General features: G+C 37.2%; 2 protein-coding genes across 10 annotated transcripts in view; one reads left to right on the top strand and one right to left on the bottom strand.

Annotated features, from left to right (window-relative positions):
- Window positions 1–10,234, top strand: part of SLC4A10 (solute carrier family 4 member 10) — a 171,431-nt gene extending 161,197 nt beyond the window's left edge. For 5 of the 9 annotated variants that reach the window (XM_015634510.3, XM_015634509.2, XM_015634508.2 and 2 more), the window contains 3 exons: window positions 1,716–1,783; window positions 3,431–3,547; window positions 7,926–10,234. In XM_015634510.3, the coding sequence (XP_015489996.1) occupies window positions 1,716–1,783; window positions 3,431–3,547; window positions 7,926–7,992 (252 nt within the window). In that variant the 3' untranslated portion in view covers window positions 7,993–10,234. Of the gene's footprint in view, window positions 1–1,715; window positions 1,784–3,430; window positions 3,555–6,905; window positions 6,968–7,925 lie in introns of those variants that run through there. The other 4 variants (XM_015634514.2, XM_015634512.2, XR_004498203.1 and 1 more) reach the window with 3 other exon arrangements.
- A 1,937-nt stretch (window positions 10,235–12,171) lies between these two features.
- The window catches only part of DPP4 (dipeptidyl peptidase 4), a 40,240-nt gene continuing 25,975 nt past the window's right edge, over window positions 12,172–26,436 (bottom strand). The window contains exons 19-26 of the mRNA XM_015634518.2: window positions 25,759–25,828; window positions 23,980–24,174; window positions 23,057–23,111; window positions 21,110–21,209; window positions 19,550–19,614; window positions 14,483–14,555; window positions 14,166–14,239; window positions 12,172–13,328 (exon numbers count right to left, since the gene is read on the bottom strand). Of these exons, the coding sequence (XP_015490004.1) occupies window positions 13,230–13,328; window positions 14,166–14,239; window positions 14,483–14,555; window positions 19,550–19,614; window positions 21,110–21,209; window positions 23,057–23,111; window positions 23,980–24,174; window positions 25,759–25,828 (731 nt within the window). The 3' untranslated portion in view covers window positions 12,172–13,229. The remainder of the gene's footprint in view (window positions 13,329–14,165; window positions 14,240–14,482; window positions 14,556–19,549; window positions 19,615–21,109; window positions 21,210–23,056; window positions 23,112–23,979; window positions 24,175–25,758; window positions 25,829–26,436) is intronic.

The raw sequence follows: 26,436 nt of genomic DNA, 5'->3' as shown, positions 1-26,436 counted from the left end.
ATTTAGTATGTGCCTGTAAAAGTACCAGGCTGAAATTAAAATATGTGAGTCATTGTTTTCTCCCTTGAATCAAAGCAGACCAGAGAGCTGTTTCATTATGGTGTCTGTTGTCATCACAATTCAGAGTAACCAGAAGTAACCAAGGTAGCTGTCTTCTTGTGGGTCTGGTTATTGGAAAGAATTCCTTGTTATCCTTATGTTTTGGTTATATGTCACTTTCCTTCCCTTGCTTGATAGGATGGCATCAGAAAACAAAACTGGGAAAATCTACTGGTGTTACTTTGTTTCATTCACTGTCTATTTTGAGAGGTTATTTTTACATATTTTGGCATTTCTAAATATTTAGAGCTATTATTAAAACTGTTCAACTGTCAAAAACTTATGAAGCTGTGAAGCCTGGAAATGACAAAATTAACTAGTAATAAAAAACTTCTGACATGTAGCCTAAGGAATTAATTGGAGAGTTGCTATCACACAGCTTTTAAAAATAGAAGTATTCTACCCACAAGAATATTCAGAAATATAGTTGACAGGATCTGAAACTTACTTGATTGGATCCTAATTTCTTCACTTAAGTTGTTTTTATATTTTTAGGCCATCTTTTTTACAGGGCTTTGTACATTTATAGTGGATATGATACGTGCTTTCTCCTCACAGACCTCCTTTGGAAGCCACTTTGATGTTAATCAATGAAGTCTTTCTGAGACAAGAATGAACAAAGGACTTTCACATTTGAAGAAAAAAAAATATTGTGACTTTTGAAATAGTTGTAATAATAAAACATTGAAGGAACAAATTTCTGAGCAGAGAGAACTACTATTTTGGAAAACTGTACTGGCTCTTGCAGCTAATAGCAACACTCGGTGTTTATGGTGCATGTGGGGCTTTGGTGATCTGCCAGAAAAAGATAAATTATCTTTTCAGCCAACCCATGCTTTCAGACAGGCACTGGTGAAAACTGTTATAAAGCCATCTACTAAAGGGAAGCAAGTTGTGCAGGTCTCTGGGTGTCTGTTGGGCTCACACACAGTGCAAGTTTAGAGCAGGATTTGATGGTTACGCTCCTGCCAAGACTTAACCTGCTAGCTGTGGTTATCCTGGCCTAAAGGGTGTGGATGTTGAGAATCCTCTTCTGGAGGACTTGTTTTCCTTTGCTCTTGCAGGCAGGACATGGAGCTTGAGAGGTGATCTGTTCTCCCCTCCTGCTAAGACAGATTTGCTAAATTTTAAATTACTTTACGTGAAGTTTTTGGTAGATTTATCTCCTAATTCTCTTCAAGGGAAAACTAATTTTGGGTCTCTTGTTTCACTACCTTTCACTGAAAAATCAGTATTATCAGTATTAAAACTGTGTGAGCAAACATAAAACATCTTCCCTAATTTTTGCATGTAAACATCAATATCAACATATATCCTGTTATCAGTGTTCTTTAAAACTCATCAGACAGTTGTTCACTCACTGTTACTAATTTTCCTCTTTATTGTTACAAAACATTGCTATATTTGGCATTGGAAAATAGCATTAAGTGAAGATACATCTTTTAAAATAGAAGGTTTTAAATATCAACTATTTAAAGTAAAACTTGACAAGTATCTTACCTTAAGAATTTAAAATAAATACTTAATATTAAAGAAAATGGAAAGATGATTACAGTATTCAAATTTCCCCTTCACAGTTTCATATCCTGTCTCATGTCTAAATTCCTTTGTTCTAGGAAGAGCAAAGTATGTTAGCAATGGAAGAGGAAGGGACTGTTCAGTTACCACTAGAAGGACATTACAGGTAAAATATACCTTTCCTCTTTTAGGTGAGTTGCAATCAAATAAAGTAAACATGCCACAATATTTATTCTTAATGCATATTAATATCAGGAGGGTGTTTGTCCGGTATAGATAGGTGAACTGAACCATACACTGCAGCATTTAACAAGATCAGCTCTTTTCTAGTCTTTCCACATGGTCTCACATTCCCTAGGAAAAAGACACACTAGTTGGAAGTTTTCCGTTGGGCAGGACTGCAGGATCAGGCTGTTCACAATGAACTTTGGCTTCTGACATGCACAGTGTAAAAGGAACATGCAGAGCAGGTCAAACCCTTCACCCTGATGCACGCAGGGATCCAGGAAAGGTTCTGAATATGTTGCAGAAAAACTAGGTTCTTACAATATTACATTCTAAAACATTCTGATTAAATCATATTATGTATGATAATGAGTGAATCAAGAGCTGTCCCCAGTAGATAAGGCACAATGCAGGGTTGACAAACTGAAAAAGCATGAACATTTATGTTATAGATAGTAGTAGTACATATTGCCAACCCATAAGGAATTAATATAATTTAAAGTTTTCAGAAAGAAATTCTTAATAAAAGATTCGAAATATCTGGTGGCTGTAGCCTCTTCAGTAATGGGAGTTGATAGGAACACTATCTTAGAGTGGTCTTCTCTCTAACATTTTAACACAAAGTTACCCTAATGTCTCCTAATGCAAATCAGGAGATTTGTAACTGTGTCTCTGAGAAATCGCAGCCTATTCCTTTTGACTTATCACACTACTAATGGTCTGGTTTTTTTTCTTGTTTTGTCCATACCTTTTTGTTGTAATTTGTATTAGCAATATGTAGCTTAATTTATTTTCCAGTGTCATCTCTGTTGCTCTCCACTGTGTGTTGACATTGGTAGAGTTGCTGGACAATACCTGACTCTACTGTAAGGGTTGCAGCCCTGTAGCTAAAAAACAAGAGTCAAGTTTCTGGTGGTCAAAGTGGTTCCCCAAAACACACAACAGCAAGTTTACTGAGGGCTTGCTGAATGCCAAGTATATGTAACTATGAAGTCAGGAATAATGTACCCCTTGAAACACTTAAGACTTTATTATTCTTAAGTGTATTAATGCATGTTTGGAGCAGTCCAGGTAAAGCACAGAGCATAATGGCTACAAAGTGCTACTTAAGGTTACTGATTATTTTGATTAATTGGGGCATTTTTATTAGATCTCTTGAATATTTTATTTTGTTAAGGCATTTGATTGCTTTTAAAATTGTTTTAAAAGTAGGTGGAGTCATACATAGGACCTTTTGGGATTCATGTTTAATCCAACAATGCCACTAACATGCTGTGAGATCTTGGGCATTATTGAATTTCACACTTGTCATTTTTCTCTTGTTTATTAGTTGTGAGTGACACAATCAATTTTATTGATGTTACTGTGATTAATTGCTGTTGGAGGAAGAAAATACTGAAAAAGTGCTAAGTTGTTATGAGAGAGTATTTAAGTAATTGTTCAGGACTTCTGAAGTTTAACATAATTTCTTAACTTACATTGCACTTAATTATTGTCATCACTATCAGTTTTCAAGGACTTTTATTGAGTTAATAAGTAACAAGACTGCTGATTGTTTTATTGTGTGTTTACTTTCATTCTTGTTTAGAGATGACCCATCTGTGATAAACATTTCTGATGAAATGGCAAAAACTGCTGTGTGGAAGACATTGTTGATATCCTCAGAGAATGCAAAAGATAAGGAGTCAAGCTTTCCTTCTAAAAGGTCTTAATTTTTTTTTACTTCATTGTACTTACTATATTGGTGTCAAACCAATTTTAGAATATTTTGCCAGGGGTTAGAAAGATTCTTAGCATTTTGCAGTTTTATTTCTTATGTCCAGTCATAATACTCTGAGCTGAAGACACAAATTCACTTTTTATTTAAAAACAAAAATCACAAATATTTGCATGGTAATTAGTTATGCTCCAGTGGAAAATGAAGTTGAGCATGCCTGATGCTTGTGTAATGAACCACCAGCCTCCACCTGGATATTGCACAACAGCTGTTGTGTTTGTTCTGCTTGCTTTTGTTCTTTCCTCCTGAAAAAGAAGTGATCATCACTGCCCTGGAAATAGCTGTATGAAGAACCCAGTACTCTGAATGCAATCTAATAATTTTGGAGTGAAAATAATTTTATGATTGCATCATTTCTTTAAATTTTTCTGCCTACTTCACTTGTACTCAAAACAGTTAAGTAATTTTAAATTTTAGTCCTGTAAAATGAAGCTGCAGTATTTTATCTATACTACACAGGAATAAGAAGACATTAAATTAAAGAACAGTGTGATTTTCTAGGAGAATTTTTTCCTTTGCTTCCATAAATTTAAAATTTAACTATTTTCTATTTAATTGTTTTGAATCACACTTCTGTCATAAGCTCCCCTTCCTAATCACTCTAGAAGCTCATTCCCCAAAGGTAAGACCTTGTCCCCAACCTTTTCCTTGATTTTGTCTTCCAATTCAAAATGGTGTCACCTTGGAACCCAAATGAGTTGACCTTGTGTAGTTTTCAGGGAGACAGAACGAGAAGAAATTTCAAATAAGAATATAAAGTGTCTTCATTAAAATCCAAAATATTAGAATTTTAAATTTACTCTGTATTTAAAATAGTGTATTTAAATAGTGTAGTGTATTCAGATGTCAAACTGAATTTATTCCTAGACTTCTTTTTTAAAATACAGAATTATATTCTGCCCATTTCTAAATATACTTTTCAAAAACCCATGTTTGAAACAGATAGTCATTGTGTCAAGGTGAACAGATGCAGTAAGAGAACACTTATAGTGATACACATTTTTTAATTTTGTCACCCTGAAATAGCATGCTGCCTTTCAGTGTTCCTTTCCCTGTACTGCAAAAACCACTCTGAGCAGCTGATGACCAGAGAACCTTCATTTCAGACACCCATGGAGCAGCCCACAAATGTGGTCATTTTGATGATATTTCACTGACAGTGAAAATAGTGTAGTTCTTGTTTGTCTTCCACCCTTCACATGGACAAAAGGATGCTGTCACAGAAATCTGTGGTGCATGGGAGGAGGATGTACTGGCGGCTTTTCTTGCCATATGACTCTGCTGTCCAGGCTGTGAAAGCCTGAAGAAAAAGAGGAACCTGATGTGGTACATTCACAGCCCCTGGGTACACAGGAGCTGTAATTTTTGGGGTGGATGTTGCTCTCTTTGGTGGTATGATAGATGATGTAAATACAACCCTCTGAACAAAGAGCATCCACAGAGATCGTGGCTCAGATAAGAGATTTAGTCTTTAAACTGCAGTGAAATAGAAACTAATTTTCTAAAGGTCGCATTTTCAATCTTGTTCTTGTATCTGTGCTCTTGAAAACAGACTTGAGAAAAAAATGTAAGATTTTTCTGGTTTTAGATGTGACTGTCCTTTTGTAAAGGAACAGCCTTAAAGACTCTAAAATCCTGCATGTTCAGGTGCTCTAGCTTGTCTCAGATTCTGAGAGAGGAGTAGATTCAAAGAGCATTAACCCTGAAAGACTTTCTGATAAGCAAAGCCATACCCACCTTTAATATTAAATTATGTTAGGGATAGAAATACAAAAATATTATAAACTAAAATGAATGTATTGTTACATTAGGATATAATTTAATCCTAGGTGATTACTGAGGAAAAAAAAGCTTGGCATTGTAGCAGCTGTAGGATAAGTTTTGCAAATGATCAAGATGAGCAGTATTAGATTACACAATTTCTGCAGTATCATAGAGGGGGAAAAATCTCGTTTTGAAATAAATTTTACTGATGCATTGTGAAGTTCAACTACATAATATTTAGTACTCCCTTTCTGCTGTCAGTTCTGCTTTCTTATATCTCAAAATATTATTAAATGGGGATACTTAAATTATTATAGTGTATTATGCTTTTATGTAATGCCTTTCATGCAAGGCATTAGCCAATTAACAGGAAGTTACTCCTATTAATTAAATGCTGAGTAGACTTGGCCAATTATAAACTAAGATCATCTACAAGAAGAGATTTTAGGCTGGAAGGGTTTATACAAATGACTTCCCAGCCTGATGCACGGATAATTTCTATTACAAGATGTGCCCTGGCCCTGATCCTGTGAAGCAGAATCATGTGAGGGAGTTCTTACATCCCAGGCTCCAGAATGTTTTTACCTGTCTAAAGAGAGGACTTACATGGGATTCAGTCAAGTTGCCTAGCCATATTAAAATTCCCAGGGACCTAAAAGTCTGCCTTTGAGCCTTTCTTTGTAGAACTGAGCACCAGCCCCCTTTGGTACATGTAAATAAACATTCCTCTGTCTTTGCTTATAATATTAAGTCCTTTAGAGAGCAGTTTCAAAGCATATGCTGATCTGACCACGGACAGGAGATAGACTTCGCTGGTCTTTTGAAGTATTGGAGAAAGAGGCATCTGTCACTTTGGTAGGAGAAAGTTCCCTTTTCTACCTGAAGATATGAAAATCCCACATCCCAGACCTTCCTGCTCAGGCTTGTTAGACTACTCCCTTGGTAGGGAGGAGGAGAGCTCCGTCTCCTTTACAGACCCACCAGTGACGTGTTTTACTGGAAAAAGACTGGACTTGTCCTTTTTTTTTCAAATTTCTCAAGGCATTAAAGCCCACATCTGCAGGAGCTGCTCAGAGATGTGAATCCTAAATAGAAGGAAGACTTTCCTGATATCACAGAGGCACCTAAAACGTGGAAATATTATAAACTGTAAGGCACACAACACCTCAGTGTTTGCTTTTACTAAGCACAGGTAACTCCCTGCCTGCTGTACTGCTGCACTTTCAATTCATCCCCCTCCGGAATTTGTTTGCATACCCTTTGTGTGCAGAAAGTGTAACATACCCAATTCTATCACTGTTCTATAGAAGGTGACAGATTTGGCAGTTGAAGTGGCAGAAGTTGGTATTCTTTAGCTATTTCCATTAACACCTCTGGAAGCTGCCATAGGCAGAGAAGTAAGCTTTGGCTGAACTGAATTGTATCCTTAAAGCAATTTTTATGTGAAGAAAAATGTCAAATGATTGTAGAATTGTGCATGAATCACCTTAAGAATTTGAGAATTGATCTTGCTTTCTTTTAGCCTTGTGTAACTCAGCCTATTTCTCATTCATTCTAGTTAAGGAATTATTCCCATGAAACCTGGTAGGTTATGTGCTTGCTACAGGTTTGTTCTCAGAACCATCTGGTTTTTTTAGATACCCTGCCACTCTTTGTTGAAGGCTTGATTTGCCTGTGTTGTGAAAACCTCTTTGCATTTTCATACTGTGATTGAGACTCATTGGAAGAACATGACTTTTTATTTATTTACGCTGTTGTAAATTAGGACACTCACACACACAAAAAAATCATCTGCTTTGCACGTATATTGCTTTCTGTAGGCAAATCAACATTGTTTTAACTGGGAAAAAAAAAGCTGAATCCAAATTTGAACTCTGGTTTGGAGTTCTGATTGATATGGCTTTTGTCTGATCTTTAAGTTTTGTATGTTTTTAAAATTTATTTCCTTATAATGTATACACGAGGAAGGATGTATTACACTCACATGGGGAATATTGTCTCTCCCTATCCTCCCCAGACTTCTGCTCTTCCCAGTCAAGACTGAAAGCCAAATATTTGTTGGATATTGGCTTGCACTGGTCTAGTTCAGAAACATTCCTTCTAGACATACAGTTGAACAAGAGAATACATTTTAAAGACAAGAAATACTTACTGTGACCTCTTGTTTGTTCCGTTTAAGAATGCGCTGGTATTGTCTGAGAACCGTGCCATTACCATTATTTAGTAAATTAAGTTGTATTTGCCAAAAAATGAAAAAAAGAAATGGCTATCTTTGCTTGCATGCTGGCTGTCTCTGTACATCTGAAGTTCTTTACCTACCTTGTCACTAAAATGCTGGCTGATGTCTTCTACACCATTCAGCACAGAAATTTTCACTTGCTTTCCCAGTTTGTGCCATGAAGCATGAAAAATAAAGTATCTGTGCAATGTTGTTTTTCAGGTAGATAATTTACATATATATATGTGTGTGTGTGTGTGTGTGTGTGTATGTGGTAGTGCTACTATAACTTTTGTTTTTTTTGTTTCCCCTTTCGTTTCCTAGTGCTGAAATCAGAAAAGAGAAGAAAGCTGACTCAGGGAAAGGTGTTGACCGGGAGACTTGTCTATGACTTGCTCTTCAAGTAATTTTTTTTACAAACAAATTAAAGGAGTGCCACAACCACTAAATATAAATTATTTACCTTGTAACTTTTGTCTTTCATCTCAAACTAGCACAGGTAATGTAGTGCAATACTTGTCTCATTCCACCTTGTCTACCTTGTCTAGTATCAATGTAAATGTCTGCAGTAGCCAATGCAAAAAATCTTTGTGTTCGTTGCTGATCTTGGCCATTTATCAGTAGTCGTATCAGAAATGTAATAAGCAAATTTTCTTTCAAATTCAACTTTCCTGTTAATAGGTTTGTACTGTATTTTGCTACTTTTTCTGTGTGAGAATACTTAATAATCTTGATTCAGAATACTTAATAATCTTGATTCAGGATGAACTTGAAAACCCTTGTTTGTTTTTTTTTTTTTTTTTAAATCACCTAACTACTAAATGATTTCAGAAGACCCAAACTGGCAAGCAAACATTAAGAAGTTGATAAAATAACAACTGATCTGACCCTGTGAATAAATTAACAAGGATAATTCTTTCCTCCTTAAACTGTCCTTTTGAAGTCATGGATTACTTATTTTACAATGTGAATTGCAGGGTCAGATTCCATATTTGTGAAGTTTTCCTTGATTTAATACAGTGTATTTAATATTAAAATTTGTATGTAACTGGAACATAGTCCTAAATATATATAAATATATATATATATAAAATTATATATATTAAAACATTTTCTCACCTTAGCTAAAGAACACCACCACATCCTTTGATGTGAAACATGGGTACGGTATTTCTTAAAATGCGATTTGTGATTAAGGTATCTTCTCTTGTATTGTATGAATGTTGCCATGATAGGCCAAACAAATGCATTTTGTCATTAATCAATCCATTATTTTATAATAGGGAAAATTTTGTAGATAAAAACTATACCCCACATGCAGTTTTATCACCTGCCCAATGATCTTCCTCTTTATTGCCTAAAATTTAGCCACATAAAGGGCGTATTTATATTGTCTTCTCTCCACTGACAACTGTAAACCTCTTCATTTCAGAGATTGTGTATAATACTTAAATGGATATCCTGCTGTTGTTTTGTTACAGCTCTTTATTATTCCATCAAGTACATATTGATTAAGAGATAAAAACAACCTTGAAACGTAAAATGTCGCTTTAAGGCTATTACATTTTTCGTAATGGATTTTGTTACTGCCCGATCCTTCAAGCTGTTCTTTTGTGTAAAGGACTGCGAGATTAGGTGTTGAGTGAATAGGAATGTGGAGCTAAAGTTTTATCGTGTTATTTGGAGTTCACTGATTTTTAAATTTTTTAAGATAAATTTTTAAATTATTAAGATGAAAGCTAACTCTATTGTGCTGTAACTTTGAATCCTCAAAATAAGAATTGTAGTCTTGCAATCTTCGTAAGAACTCATTCATAGGGCTCTAACATTCCCCAGCTTTCCCAAATAAGCTAATTTTCTATACAACTTGTGAACAAGTTTTCCCATTCAGCACATTTAAAGTATTCCAATGTTTTTGTGTATGTGAGTGCGTATGTTTTAATACTTTAGCCATAAATAATTGCATTTTGCTGCAAACTTAATAGGGTCACTGTTCTAAATTTACCTTAGCATTATCAAAGCCCATTAAAAGCCATTTTTATGGAGAAAAAAAAAATCTAATGGACACGAAGAAGGATTCACATCTAATTCAATGTTTGTATATGTAAATTTAGGAAAAAAATGCTGATGCATTAAGGTTAAATGCTTTGTTTTGTGTACTTGATGATAAATTGTAAGATTCCAATTGTTTTAAGGTTAGTATAGAAGCTCAATACTGGTTTGTCCTGAAAGCAGCCTGATGGTGTTTTAACATGTTGCTGACTTTGTTACAGATAATGTATACAATCAAAATGTATTAGCTTCACTTGACCAACTCTTAGAATATTAAGAAATCAGTGTATTCAATGGCATTCTGTATTTCTGTTCAGTATTTCAGAGTGGTTTTATTTTAAAACACTCTGGTTTTGCGTGAATTTAAGTGCTTTTCCAATGTTAATCTTAACATTCTGAAATCAAACACAATATAAAGCAGATGTAGTGCTATATTTACTTCTAATTTCATATTCCTGGTCAAAATTACTTAATTTCTTGGATGTAATTTATTACAAAAGTTTATGTGTACATGTGAATAGACTATTGTGTTTTTCACAATTAAGAAATGTTATGTGAAAATAAATATTTATCCTAACTAATTTTCAATTTTATTTTTATACTGAAAAACTCAGAAGAGGTTTGCAATATCATGCGATATTTGAAATGTCTACCTGAGCTGAATGTGCTTCACAAATTACTGAGTGGTAGAGCCCAGCATGGCTCCCTTTTCAAGTGGAATCTCACTGAAACATGCAAGGCTGTGAGTGTTGGCTCCCTGGGTGGAGGTGGTGGTGATGTCCTGGGTCTGACCTTAACAGTAAGTGTGACACTGGGAACAGCTCAGAGCTCACTGCTCCAGGAAGAGAATGGGAATGAAGCTCCAATTTTCTACTCCTGAGTTCAACCCCCTTCAAGATGGTGTGGGCCAAGCAGGAGTAGATGGATCTTTTTAGAAATCAGTAGGTAAGGTCATACAATTTAAAATACTACTGCTCTTCTCAAAACCTTAAATTTCTGCTACCGAAAAACTTTAAAGCCACAAATTGCAGTACTACATAGAGTATTGACTCCATCTTACTAAATTCCTTTTGAGTTTCTTCACTGATTATTAAACCAAAAACTAGAAGTCTCTCAGCCTAAGAATGGTAACAGTAGCACCTCAAGCCTCAGCTGCTTCTGTTAGGATTTTACACAAAGTGTATTGTACAACAAAATTAAACATCCATTTCACAGAGTAAAAAAAAATACACAGGAAAAAGGTAACTGGTAGATGTGTGACTAACTAGTATGTTGCAGTAATTCAGGCACAACTGATTTCTAGCTTTGAACTTTAATGAAATGAACTAGATATTCTGTGACCTCAGTTTTATTTGTTTACCTGCACTCATGCAGCTCAAACAAGTTGTCAGTTCCCTGAGGTAGCTCTATTGCCTGCATTATTTTTGGAGCTGAGGGAGTTCTACCACAGTGAAAAATTAGACACCGAGTTGATGTTAACTAGGACACTTACTATAGCAATTTGTTTTAAAAGTTGTATTATTTTCTACTAGCAGTGTATCTTAAGAGGGTGCTTTCCAGACAAAAAAAGATAATTAGCATTGCATTGTGTTATGCCTCACAGATAAAAACAGTTAAAAGGGGATGATGTATTGAGAGCACAGAAGAGTTTCCCAGTAAGATGTTATGATCATTAAGGTATGTCAGATGCAGAGTTACATCTTAATGAAAGACTATATAATTTCTAGTTTCACTTATTTTTTTAAATGTTTCTCTGATTATACTACTTTTTGCACTTATCTAATGAGACCCTGCTGAAAGTAGTTTTTTGGATTACAGAAACACTTTTTTTGGTCTTTATGACAGTGTGAGTGATAACATTAAAATAAATCCTATTTACCCTTGCATATACAAGCCACATCATAATGATAATATTTTTTTATAACCTGTCTGTATTGCTGGGATCCACCTTATACTGATTCAGGTGTTTTTTGTCTCGAGTCAAAAGAATGAGAGATGTGATGATATAACCTCTTGGAGATAACTGACAGCTTGCAATCCTGTAGAACTTTAACTGGTGCTCCTCTACAGGAGAGCCAGTACTGAACCCAAGATGGTATTTGTAAAACCCAACTCTAGTGTGTTTCAAAAAAATGCCAACAAGCAGAACAAAACCACATGTCTTATTTTGTGAGTCATAGAATTGTTAGTTTGTGAAAACAAAATCTGATTTTCTATTTGAGGCTTTCTTATTTAAGGACAAGCTGCACAAAGTGTCTTAACATTCTTCCCCACGCTTTATCTGTCTGCATGAGTACTTTTACATTCACACCTAATGTCACTAATAACCCACAATACAGACATAATCAGATGCTGGCATGTAATATCAAGAAGCTAAGTGTTAGATAATCATGTCACACTCCATTACATGATACCATTACACAAAATCAGAAACTTCACTGTAAGTCATCCTCAAAATTAATAGGGATTAAGAAAAATCTTCTTCTGAAGCAACATATTCAATGATACAGACTACAACTCCTTTCATAAATTAATATCTTTATTATTTAAGGCAGTACAATTTTTAGTACAAGTGGATTTTTCTATGTGAAACTGAGAAAACTAATCTTCAGATTAGATGGAGAAGCCTACCTGGAGTGCTGTAAAGAAAGCAGACGTTTATTGGTAGGCTGTAAGAAAAGCACTTTTGCCAAAGAGCATGTTCAAAGGAGAGTGAAAGTCCAGCCCTTGCTTTAAGTGACTGCTAGTTTGCATTGTAATGTTTTATGTTTTAGTGTAAGAACCCATTCCTATTCATCAGTGCATGAGCAACTCCATTAAAAAAATGGGGGTCTTGTCAAGTTCCCAGAGGAGATGTTTCAGTGCAGATTCCCAGAGTAGCCACCATTTTTACTATAAAATAAGCAAAAATCACAGTGCTATATGACAGCACACAAAGAAATTCAGTGCCAGTGGTTTGATTAGGTATCACTCAAAATCTTTGGTGAAAGCTGGTTACATGCTTTCCTTGCAAGAGTTCTGCAACCGTAATACAAGAGGTTGCAGAGGAAATATGCTTCAGGAACTGCAGTATGGAGTGTTTCCATTCTGCACATATTAACATTGCAGTATTCCTGATACTGATTCTAAAATGATAATTATCAAGCAAGCCTTAAAATTTCTGCAAGGATGTTTCTTTATTATTTCCACAGAAATTACCTCAGGGTTCGTTTATTTTTTGATTTTTTTTTTTAATTTTAGTTTTATTCTGCAACTGATTGCCATGTGTCATCTTTATCATTCATTATCTTGATTCTCTTTTAGGCTGAAATATCAAAAGGTAATTACTCAAGCAACTATCATGCTTCCTAGAAGTCTGCAACATCATCCTGGTGATGTTAAGACCTGATTAAACACAATCAATAAAAATGCAATAGTTGCTTGGCAACAGGAATCATTATAAAGATTAGCATTTCATTGTGTACACTGGTATCCCAAGAGCTGACTCTTATCTCATCTTGATTTATACTGGCTCAGAGTACATTATCTTGAGAGTTTTCTGGAGAAGTACCATCACTAACAAGCAAGATGCTGGTGCTAGGGCAGTGAGAAACACTGCTTTATGAAGTGGCTCATATGGGTATAAATATGCTTATGTGCTCGACCAGAGATGGAATGGTCCTTGTCAGTGTACCACTGTGAAAGAGAAATACAGAGCATGTTAGTTGCAGCTACATCTGAATGATATAAATCAGACATGACAGACATAAAAACCAGTGCAGCTATTTAAAATGATCCTAGCATGAGGCTTTCAGCATTTCAACAGACACGATGGAGTAGGAAGCTGCTATGACACTTTAGCCCCTTCTTTGCATGTGGGACCTGCTCTGTTTTTATGCTGAAGGTGTAAAAACAACATGTGGCTTGTCCACATGGAGGGTAGACTGAGCTGTTCAGTCACAAGGGGTGCCTGACCTCTCCCTCTGTATGTCCTTCGAGTATGGCTGAAGGAAAACCATGCACTTGGTCCTCTTTTATACATCATCCATTTTAGCACTGCTCCCCAAAGGCTGAGAGAATGTGGGAAAGTAGAGCTTGCACCTTGGTCTGAGAACTTCCATGCACAACATAAGAAAGGGCAAATAACTGCTTGTCTTACAAGTTCAGTTAACACCAGACGTGATGGACAGGTTATCTGGGGTTTTGCTGAAGCCAACCTTTCCTTTTATCCTATCTGTAAAACACTATTCACTGCACTTGGGTATATGCAAAGGTTGGGACTGGCAGTTTGAGAACACAAAAAGTTTAAGAAGATGAAAGATTAGGTCAGAAGGGTCAAGTATGAGATGGTCTTGCTTTACAGTTTTTCTTGTGCAGAAATAAAACACGTGCTTTATGTTCACATTTCAGTTACTGGATATGAAATGCAACTATATCAAATTTCATTTAAGAAGGCAATGAATTTATAGCTTACCACAGGGAACTTAGGTTATTATTCTTATTTATATAATGATAAACAAAACAGAACCATACCATTGCCTGAAAATCCACTTCAGCATCAACAAGAGCTTTGGAAATCTGTGCTGCTTGCTGAAAGTGAACATTATCTGAAAAGTGGAAGAGGAAAAAGGTAAACAAAAACTGCTTCTGTAATACTCTGGGGGAAAATCAAAGCAATGAACACATTAGACTCCCCAGCACTGCTGACTGAAACACAGATTAGTTGCAAAAAGCAGTATTATTTTATTGACGCAAATGTAACAGCCTTGCCCCTTCATGCTTTTGTTTTGTCAGTAGTAGAATTGCGAACCTGTCTGTAATACTAAAATGTCTAATTAACTGCAACTCACCATCTGCTGTTCCATGAATAAGGAGATACTCAACTTCCTTGAATTTTTCAGCTCTGGCCATTACCGTTGAACTCTGAAATTAAAGGAAAAAAAAAAGAAAAAAAGGTGCTATTTATTAGGATGTGACTTGCTACCAACTGATTCGTGTTGACACAGTCTGGGGTCCTTCAGCTAAAACCAAGCACAGCCCTGCTTACCCCGCTCTGAACAGCCACGGGACGGGTGGCACAGCCAGGGGCTGGGTGCTCCCTCTCAAACCATCCCACGGCCGCGGAGGAGCAGGAGCTGCAGAGGGGAGCAGCTGTGGAGCGAGGCACACGCTCGGTGCATGGCCAGCGTGCTGCTAGCCGCCAGCACACCGTGTGCCATAGGTTTCCTGTGTGACTGCAGACAAGTTAAAAAAATTGTTGCCATGGGAACAGTGCACCCTGCGAGAGCAAGGAGTAGCTCTTGCAGAGGCTACACACGTTATCTTCCCCACCACAAGGTTCACTTGCAGGTAAAGCACCAGAGCTAAAACTGCCTCAGGCTCCAGTAAAATTGGGTAATGAGAAGTTTAGAAAAATGTGCTCTCCAAATATGAAAGAGAAATGCCTCAACAAAAATCACTAGACCAAACATCTAAATTGAAGTCAAGCTACATTTTGGGAATGGAAACACGATACAGTGATGAAAAGACAAAATAATCAGCAACTATGATTATTCAGGAAATTAAAAATATAGTAACAACATATTCCCTAGAACATTCTAGCCCACCTGACTTGCTACACTGACTAAAGAATGAAGACACTGAGGATTGCAGGTAAGATTTTTAATTTGGGCAAGGAAAGTGAATAGGATGGTGCTCTGCCGTGAGCAGAGGAAGAGGAACAACAGGGACAAGACATTTTAGGCTTGATAAAACAACCAGTTAATCTGGCAAGAAAAACAATACTAAAAATTATAAACGGAAGAATTTAGTGTTTGGCTTTTTTTTTCTTCCCCATTTTGTACATGTGCAAGACTGTATCCTTGCACAAGGAATTGCATTTTGTACCCCAAAAAAACCAAGTACATTATACAGCCAAGTCACGGAAGTGTTCTAACTTCCTTATGTCTCTTGTACACTCATGTATCTTTAAAGCAAGTACAAATATTAAATTCCTTTTGTCATGGCAGAATAGTGTACCAGAACCCTTCCATACATGAAATGAGTTATTTGTATGTATTCAATGAAATCTAAAAATCAAGTTCAGCAGAGAGGGCAAAATACCTCCACCCTCCAGTCTGTAACACTGCAACTCTTTTGACAGTGAAAGGCTAGAGAGCACCAGAAATCCAGTATATGGAAATCCACCAACAGTGGAAGCATGACACTTTCCATTTAGATGATTTGGTATCATGAAGTAAGAACATTTAGCTGTGAGTGCCAAAATACGGAGAGAGCACTTTGATGCACTGAGGAATACTGGCACACCAGCTGACCAAAAGAATAAATGAGAAAGAAATGGCCCAGTAAGATTAAAGACAAAAAATCCCCAGTAACAACAACAAAAACCCGACCCCAAACCAACCAATATCCTTTGAGTAAATAGTTTTCCTCACATGCAGAGGGAAACTTGATAGATCACCTTGCTATGCTTTCTTCCAGAAAACCAATGCTGTTTTAAGTAAACCTTCTGTGAGTGAAGCCTGATTTAAGCTACACTTCTGAGAACTTGACTTGGCAAAAGCAGTTTTAGAAAGAGGATGTCATTATTTTTCCTCTTCAGGCATTAAATAAAATAGACTTATTTGTAAAAATACTTCAGAGAGAAGAAGCATATGAGATACTTTCTCTGCTTTTTTATCACTGGTGATACTTCACTTGCTGTGCTCACACTCAACACGAAGAGTCCCTTCCCTAAAACATGCTTTAAGGACACGGTACCTTTGTGTCCTTAAAGAAGGCTGCAAGACAGGGAGCACTCTCAAGTTAGGCACAATTAGACAACAAAGCAACAGCAGCTGAATAAACCTTAAGTGGACAGCAAAAAAATACAACTTTATTTACCACTTCCGTTTTATAGTTATACTGCTGGGACAAAGGCTCTGAAAAGGTAATGCACACAAGTACTGAGAATTAGGCCCTGCTGAGTGCAACTGGCTTTTCTAAAGATCACACAGCAGTCAACATTTTATCAGCACTCCACAAACAAGTTAAGGTTTGGCTGAAACTGAAGGTCTCTCTCCCTTTAGCATATTCTCAGATAATAGAACAAATGTCAAATCAGTACAAGATGGCATATTTACAAAATTGTACCCTGTTTTGCATAACCTAATGATGCAGCAGTTCTTAAGGACTGAACATTTCAAATCTGCTAGAAAAAGATTGCCAAATCTATGACTGTTTCAAACACTTGCCAAAAGCATATCAAATTCAGAGTGAACTGCAAAATAATGTTCTCACAAGTTGAACAGTCTCTTTGGTATGCTTTACATGGCTACTGTGTCTGACCTCCAGAGTTCTGCCCTGATTCAGTCTCAAGTCTTTTGCATCAGGGATGCTTCTTCCAGGCCGCCACTCAGCCTAGGATTATATCAGGAGCACCACCCATGCTTGCTCCTCTCTTTCACAAAGCTCTGATTTTTAATAGTTTACAACTACCTTAAAAGACACTGAACATACCCAATTAGCCCACTTAGGAGTGTGAGTCCTCCCTCAGATTTGAATCCTGATAAATAATATTTAACATCTCAGAGTCTCTGCCTTCAATAACTGTAGAACCTCATGACACAGTAATACAAAGGTAGGATGTATCCCTCTTATCTCAAGTAAGTTCTTGAGTCTATACGTTCAGTCATTAATAATACTCTCCATGTTAGCAATGTGCCTAGCTGTGTTCATCTTCTCTAAACAGGTGTGTACACCATCTCATTTCTTTTCAATCAGGGTGCATACTACAGTTTATGCAACTTTTCACACCAGCTTTATAGCAATGCAGCAGGAGAGAGAATATATGATGCAGCACACAAACCTGACAGCACAGAGTTAGCAGTGCAAGCTTTAACAGCTTCAGCTGTATGTACTAGCTTTCAGTACAGATTCTGCATTCACCTCAAAAAACATTCATTTCAGCAAACAGCTCTCGTCAGTGTCAAGGGGCCAGGAGGCTGGCTATTGGAACTGGGACATGGAACAAAGGGGCTGTAAGCCAGGAACATACTGGGCTGAAGTCAGTAAAGGTCTTCAGCAATAACAAAATCCCATAACGCTTTCACTGAGGCTGCATGAAAAACAACAAACTCACTTCTCAAGCTACCCCACCCTCCAGGTTAAAAGCAAAGTCCAACTACTATATTATTTGAAGCTTTTAACAACAAACGAGGATTTAAGATGCATTTTCCTTTCTCTAGGAGCAGCAGCGAAGTGTGACAATCTGATCTAGGCAATTACTCCTCCTCCATCTAGCCACCATTCTCCCCAATTAGTCCTCTGAGTAACACATTTGAAACCTTTAGCTCTTTGGTACTGGCAGTTTCAACGTGGCCATTGCCAGCAATGGATACCATGCCAAGAAAATCCGACTCCTGGCTTGAAAGGATTAAACAGTCCTCTGTTGCCATCTGTGCCGTGAAGCTGGTGAGTGACTTTGTGCACCCAGAGCGTTAACGTTCGTTCTGCACAGCGACGGTAACTTGTATTTACACTGCTACCTCACAGACCTCCTACTCTCCCCACTGCCTTAAAGAAACGCTTTTGGAAAAAGGCAGGCAGGCGGCTGCAGGCTGCTGGTCAGTGCCTGCTGGGCCCAGTAACTCAGTGGTTAGAAGAGGGAGACACAGACACAGCAGCAAGCTGTCCAGCGGTCACTACCATTGTTCCCAGTCTTGACCAGAATGTCTCATATAGCAGTTGACATCACTAGAGTACTGTATGTGTCAAACCACATGTTTCAGTACATATATATGTATTTATACATTTTCTTGTATTTTTAAATCAATCCAACAACCTCCACTCTTTTTTTCTACCCATGACACTTTTTAAAAGCACACAACCAGTGCTAAACTGTCTTCTACTCTGCTTACCAACCCAAACACAGAGAATGCTCTGTCTCCTCCTCTAACATCAGTGTTTGGCTCCAGTATCACCACGGCTGGACTCTTCTGTGAAACATTCCAATAACCAGGCCACAAAGTAACCCTCAGATCCCTCACAGTTCTCCCATAGCCATTGTATTTTCACCTAGGCCTGAAGTTTAACAAAATGTCACAGAAAGTTTGGCTGTTCTGCCTTATGCCCAGCTACCTGTGACTTCAAAAAGCCCCTGAGGCAACAGAAGTTGTCTGGCACATGGAAGAGCAAGTCAAACAATTGATTAATCATGCTGTAACAAGGACAAACAATATACGTGTAATTTGCTTTCAGTAGGACACATGGAAATTCCCTCACTTCTGTACAAACACTGGTCATATTAGAACAAACTTTGGACCCTGTGTTTATGGAGATCAGGCCAACATTTCAGTCCTGACACTGCTGGCTCTCAGTTGGTCTGCTATTTGATATATTCACAGTACAGACAGACTTGCCTATCTGTCAGAATGCTCTGCTATTGAGGAGATTTTGCTTTCCCTGGAAAAAAACTTGTGGATTTCTAAAGCGGGGAAGTACACACAATATCCATTTAAAAAAAAAATAAAATAAAATTACATTGTATAGAGAATGGGAGTACATTTGTTTTGTGAAAAATGTTTAAGATAAAGCATACTTTGCGCACAAACATATAAATATTAAAACAAATTTGCTTCTTGGTAGTTAAAAGAAAAGTTTTTACAGATTGTTTTACAGTCTACAAAGTGATCAGAACACCAACACACCAAATAATCAACAGAAACTCCACACCATTCACCAAGAAGAAGCTGCCTTGTGCAAATCCAAACACGTGAAACTACAGCCTCTAAAAGCACAGTGCAACAGTTCTAGCAGGAAAGAAGAAACAAACTTCTTTCTTCCCACAGGGAAACAACTAAACTGTTTAAAGAACAATACAGCAGTTTAGAAATGAAACAACACACCAAAAAAATGAAATGAAGTAATTTCTTTCTTACATTATAGTTCTTCAGATTATCATTTGCTGTAGGAAGGCCCATGTATCGCTCTGTGTATATTGAATCTGAAATTTAAAAATCACCAAATTAGAATCTGCTACTTAATTTTCAGTCTGTTTACCATCAAGTTTACCCATCGATACAAGCAGTAACAATGCATATTGAAAATCAGGTTCTCCACAATGAGGGGTGTAGGTAACCATCGTTATTCAGAATATTTAATCTTGTTGCCATGGACACCTGAATGCTGAATATTAATATAGTACTATGTGTCAGTGTTTCCTTATTGTTATTCTTCCACTAATCCTAAAAAAATTACTGAAATATTGCAGTAAATAACTAGCATCTGAAAAAAAAAATCTTCTTTATCTAAATATTTACTACCAAAAATCTATATTAAGAAAATATAGTAGTATATTAGGATTCAGTTTGGCTGAAAAAAAAATATTTTCTATATATTTTTTGCCATTTTACCATTTGCTGCCTTAAGCCATACAAATTAATGCTCTGTTGCCACATCATAATGTCCATTTGACTTCTCATCAGAGTTGTTGCACTAGAGGTTTTTTATGCTGAACATGTATGCCTCCATAATCCTTCATTTAACTAGCTAACAGTGGAATTTTAGTGATGTTGATTGTTAAAAAAAGAATTCCTGTTATACTGCAATATTCATGTCAAAAACATTATGAAGACGTTGCTATGTCCCCAAAAGACTACTGCTACTGCCTGGTATGATCTGATCTGCTGAATTAGCTGTTATACAGCCTCTGTGCTAGTTGCAGAATGATAAATTATGCCTTATTTAGTAGAGGTTTGCCAGGGAAAGCTTTCTCTTGAATGTTTCTGGACAAATAAAAATGAGAAAAATGTTAAAATGTGTTCAGATTGTACCAGCACCTATTTATAACTTTTCGTATTTTTTAAAATTATGTAAATTAAACAGTGTGAGAAGGGCCCCTATAACAGTATTTCTAGTCTCATGCTCTAAAGGCTTGAAGCATGTAGAGACTTGTCCACTTGATCAGGTTTTTCTCACATCAAGCTATTCTCAAGATGAATTAGGTTTATAAAATTGAAATTTTACATGCTAAAAAAAAACCCTGACCAACCAACCTAAGGCAATTCAAATCCTATTCTGTTACTTTGAGGGAGTAAATTACAATTCAAGTTCAAAGTTAATCCTCACAGTTCATTCTTATAAATGAAGTTTCATTTTGAAGACACAAGAGTTTAATTGAGATGGATTTCTGACACACAGTGCTGGTTTCAAAGCAAACACAGACACATTACAGCAGTACTACCAATAGTACGATGGCCTTCATTAATGCTTAAAGAGATTACCTGAAGTTATGGCTCTGACTTTTTACATGGGAAATAATATTTAGCAATTTGGTTTAATTTCAAAATGCAGTGGCCGCGAGTTCATAAAAACAGACCAAGTGGAATTTACGTGGCATCTAGTAGATAATCAAAAGTTCAGCTCTACAAATCCACACTTTGCAGCGTGTGCACTGGAAGACATATGGGAATCCTTGTAACGAGGAAGCCCTCACATACCATAATATTGCCAGCGTGACACGGGGGCAACCGCTATTCCACACTTGAACACGCCGCTTCCAGAGCCAAGCACCATGGAGGTCACATATCCCCCATAAGACTGAGAAGAAAACATTGCTGTTATTTTAGTCGGAAGGGAAAGGATGGGGCCCATCTGCTACACAGTTCATCAGGCATTTATAGGCTCAGCGTTTTTCATATTAATGAACTCCATTCTGAATTTGGGTCAGATCTCAGCCAGCCTGCTCAGTCGGGGAAACAGGCACCAAACAGCGCATGGCAGCTGTGGCGCTGATGAGTGAGAACTTGATGGGGAAGAAGGGCGCAAACGCTGCTGAACTGTGACTCAGCTGAGGATGACTGTGTTTGGTAGCACTGCAGGCAGCAGCAAAAGACAGGAAACGAGACACTGCTGAACCGCTGTGTCCCTTCCCGTGCTGGGGGAGTGGGTGGAAGCAGAGCTCTGGCCCACAGTGTGTCTGATGAGTAGTTGCAACAGGGCATCCAAAAATTTACAGCTCCCTTGGAGCAGGCCTATGGTAGCTTGCTCCCTAACTCTCCCCCAAAGTGTCAGGAGCAAGACTCTGACTGGGGAGTGAAGGATCTGCTGAGCCTGTGGGAGGAACTGTGCAACAACACGCTCCTTGCTACGCGCAGAAAATTTACTCACAGTCTAGCCTGATACACAGATGAGTAAATATCTGACACACTTGAGCATCCAGGCAGCAAGACACCTAAACGCTGCCACCGACCGCCCAAACAACTGCCCTCAAAAGAATTTGAATGGGTTATTTACGAAAATGTGCCCACCTACATTCAAAAACAAGAGCTATTTTGGATCTCATTCCTGTCTTAAAACCAGATTACAGGCAAAGGGAATGGCATCTTTTTTCAAAGCCCTTATATGTTTGGTCCAAATTCAATTCCTAGGTCCTTCCAATGAGATTAGCTAAGTAATGCATGCACTTAGTAATTAAACACTGTATAAATGCCTAACCTGGCCACAGTAAGGATATTACTGCTGACTCTATGGCAAACAAAATCCATGTACATAGTGACAGGCTGACAATGAGCTGCTGACAAACTGAAAACCCAAGAGAAAAAGAAAATCTGTTTGCCCACAAGTTGAGTGTCCAGGATGCATAATCCCAACACAGCTCTAAAGAGGAATGCTCTTGATCCTGAGGGTCATAAAGACTTAAGATGGGACTGCATCAAATCATCAATTTCTGCAGAAAGAATTTTTCTTTCACAACAGTTAATACCATTACATGTGATTTCATATAACAGAGATATTTTACCCCTAAGTGAAAAGCTATTAAAGGCACCATATTGCCATCAAGCAATTTATTCACTGGTGCCTGTCACCTGCAGTGCCCAAATTTCAGTTAACAATTTAATTCAGCACTGGAATCACTAACACTATGTTTAACACTTAGTTTTGCAGCTGAGGGGGTATGTATATGCTCTTAAACTATTAAATATTTCCATATACTGTGCCAGGTTTTAAGGATGCATCAAGTCAGAGAAATCTGGCCCCTGGTTGCAAATACCAGGATAACCATCCCACACAGCTGGCTCAAGTGCAATTTCACACCTTTTTATAAAAATCAGTTATCCAACTGAAGAAACACTGGTGAGTATCTGCTTGGATTTTTTTTTCTTTAGTATAGGTTCATACTGTACACAGGAACTTGGCAGCATCTGTTTAAATGGGTATTAGTCCCTCTAGTAGTCCCAATTTCTCTTACAAAGGCTCCTGAATGATTGCAAAAGGCAATGTAGAAACACACTTTTAAGATGAACTTCATCAGTTCAAGCACTGGATTGTGCTGTGACCGCAGAGGTGCCTCACGTGAAACACTACAGGATCTCACACACATGGCAGCACAACAAATAGTTGTTAAAATTAAATAGTATTCCTGCCAAAATTATTTGAGTACTTACCCAACCCCAAATAGCTATTCTGCCCTTATCAACAAAGCTCATTTCAGAGAATTTTCTGAAAGCAAACAGAATAATTAAACACTTAACGGACTGCAAGTATCTGCCATTCTACAGATGTGCTTATTTCCAATCAAGTCTGCCTGTTTCTATTGTACAAATAAGCATTTCCCACTTCATCATAGTGACTGCATATGAAAACACACAACAATTCAGGAATGTCTTTAGGAAATTTAGGAAAACATCTGTGCATATGACATTCGGAAGCCCCTCAACCCACACTCACATTTGTATTGTATTAGGTTAGATTGCACAAAAATCAAATTGCAGCAGTAAGGAACAGATCAGCACATGCAAATACAGTCACCATTAAAAAAAAAATAAAAAAAATCAAAATATTATGAAATTATATTCGTTTAAACTACTTAACATTTTAAAATCCCATATAGAAAACCCTGTAAGATCACTTCATTGCAATTCCGAGGGACCCATACTGGAATTGTTTGTTTCAGTGAGGCTCAACACACATAAACCAACTGAAAAACACGAACTATGATTTAAAAGCTGAGTATCATAATTCTGCAAAAACAGAAACTTGCAAAAACCTTGAAGTAAAACTTCCATCTCCAAGTTCCTTGGTAGCATGTTCTTCTACTATATATGACACAAACCATCTCTATAAAATCATCTCTATCTATCAGAGATATGGTTAATTGGTATTACAGCATTAACTCTCCTCTCTTTTTAAGCATAAAATGATGGCTGGTCTATAAATGACACACTTCAATGTACAAAATTAAGCAGAATGTAGTTATTTTTTGCCAATATCTTCAAGATGATGATTTGAAACCTTCACTTTTTTTCCCCCTGCTACACACTAAGCACATAAAAGAAGGAACAGGTGTTGACCTTTCCCTGTATCTCACCTGGCTGCTGCTATCTGATCTTCCACTTCATATGTTCCCAGCCTTCGGTTTATGGCGTGCATAATTTCATCCCCTTGGTAGCCGCTGCCCCTGCCGTCGAAGCTGGCCACGATGATCTGCTCCGTGCTTGCCAGGTAAGTCGCCCAGCTGATCCGGAAGACTTTGTCTACTTTCTGACTACAAGGTCCTGCATACCTAGGGGAAAAATGACACAAAATGCAGGCATTTACTCTTCACATATTCTCACATCCAGCGTTTGAAATGTAATTATTGCTGACAATTTTGGCCTCTAAAACAGGATAAACTTTCAAATTAAACTGAGGAAACAAGAAAAGCATCACTGACTGACTCCAAGGTGCCACTAAAAGCAATATGCTTTTTTAAAACTTCAGCTGTTAATCAAGAAAGCAGACTGGATTTTGTTTTTTTCATTTTCCTTTCTGTTCTAAAAAGAAACCTTCGTTATTTTGACTTTAAGCAGCTTATCAGAAATCCAAGCCAAATTTTCTTTTGTTTTGGCATATCTAGTCACCTGAGTTTCAAAGTGATATTCTCTAACTATTTCTGTTCCATTCACCCATGATTTATCTGGTTTAAGTCTGAAATCAATAAGTAGCCCTCAACTGGAAAACCAAAAAATTTAATTTTCTGCATTTTCAGTGTCTCATCAGTCTGAACTGTTTCTTATACAGGCTGAGAAAAAGAACAAAAATTAGAATTTTAACTTTTTACTTAAAAATATTTCAGAAGCACTTGATCACTATGAAATCATACTCTGAGTGCCTTGTGTGCAGTGGACTTCTCTAGCCACTGTTCAAGAAAGTAAGAAATATCAGAATGACTCCTACGGCTCTATAGCCCACTCTTATCAGTTTTAAAAGCACAGAAAAAACTCCTGGGAATTTAATTCAGGCTATGGATCCCTATACTTCCAAAGTTATTTCTGATATTAAGAGGACTTAATATCAGAAATAACTTTGAACCAGAGGTGATCCTGACAAAGGTCCAGATAAGTCAAAAAGAATGGTATCATAACTAAATCAAGTCCTAAGAAGCCAAGAGCACTGGCTGCTCATTAAAATGTTCAATAGGCACATGAAAAATTGCTACCAAATTGCATTATATAAAGATGTATCTAACAATTAACAGCCAGTTTCCTTACAGAATCACCTTTTTGTAAAAAAGGAATAACTTAACATTTTTATATTAACACATAGCTAAAATTCAGTAATTCACATTTAGAAGAAAAGATACCAGGATGAACAGAAGTGCCTGAGGAATACCAGAACAATCAGCACATGCTCATGGGCTTGTATTCATGAAGAAAACCACAGCAAATGCAATCTTGACCACAGAATGACATTTGTCAACGCTGACTGACAGTCTAATATCACAGAAAAAATGCAATGTCACACACACTACTTCAGCTTTAGAACACAAGACTTGTTCAAGGTTTCATTCTGGAATGTGATCTCATCAAAGATTACTCCCCATAGGAACATCACGAGCAGAGGAGGAGGTAAGCTAACATGAACATCCTGGCTGTTAAATCCCATAGAGCAGATCTGCCTCGGTGCCACCGCCAGAGCATGTGCTCATTAAGCATTACATCATCTTAGGGCACAGGAATCCACCACGAACTGGGATTTTTCATTCCATCTTAAAACTACTTCAAGAAGTAATTAGAAAACATGCCAGGTTTGTGTTTCCTTATTAAGAACATTTGAAGTAGATGAAAGTGATTATTAACACAACACTGCCACGTGACTGAAAACTTACACATCAAGGAGCAGAGGGTACTTCTTTGATGAATCAAAATGGGGAGGCAGAATCATTTGATACCACAGGTCTAAAAGTGAAAAGAGTTTGACTTAGGTCAGCTCTCCAGTGAAATTACTTGACATGCATTACAATTCATATAAGAGCACATTTGAGCAACCCCCTAAAAATTAAAGAGACGTTTCACCTGAACTGCCCTAATATATACAGGTAGAAGTTCCTAGCTAATCTAGTTATTTTTAAAAATGTTTTACAGTTAAATTAGTAGAATCTGGGGACTCAGCATGCTGTCTCATGACGTTATTCTAAGCTTACATGTGAAACTTGTGGTGTTTCTACAATGGTAAATCTAACACGGTCTCAAAAATAAAATTTCTCTCCCAGCAGAGGAAAGAAATGTTATATTATTTTCAACCTGCCAGATAGACTTTGCTTGACAGTTTGTAAAGCATCCCAGAAACATAGCCAAGTATCTATTATTTTTGAAGCAATATTGATTCCAGTTCCATTCATGTTATTCGTCCTACCCAAGTTGGCAGTGAGCTGAATATTTTAAAGGCACACCCTGTAAGTTTTGCAAACTGAATGGCTCAATTGTTCACTCATGGATTTTAAGAGAACTGATGCTGCAATGCTGATGGACTGCACTGCAGTAATAGAGTGCAAATCTTGCAGAAA

This window comes from Parus major, chromosome 7 (genome assembly GCF_001522545.3).
Source record: "Parus major isolate Abel chromosome 7, Parus_major1.1, whole genome shotgun sequence".
Classification (NCBI taxonomy): Eukaryota; Metazoa; Chordata; class Aves; order Passeriformes; family Paridae; genus Parus; species Parus major.
This window is presented reverse-complemented; position numbering and strand designations above follow the sequence as displayed.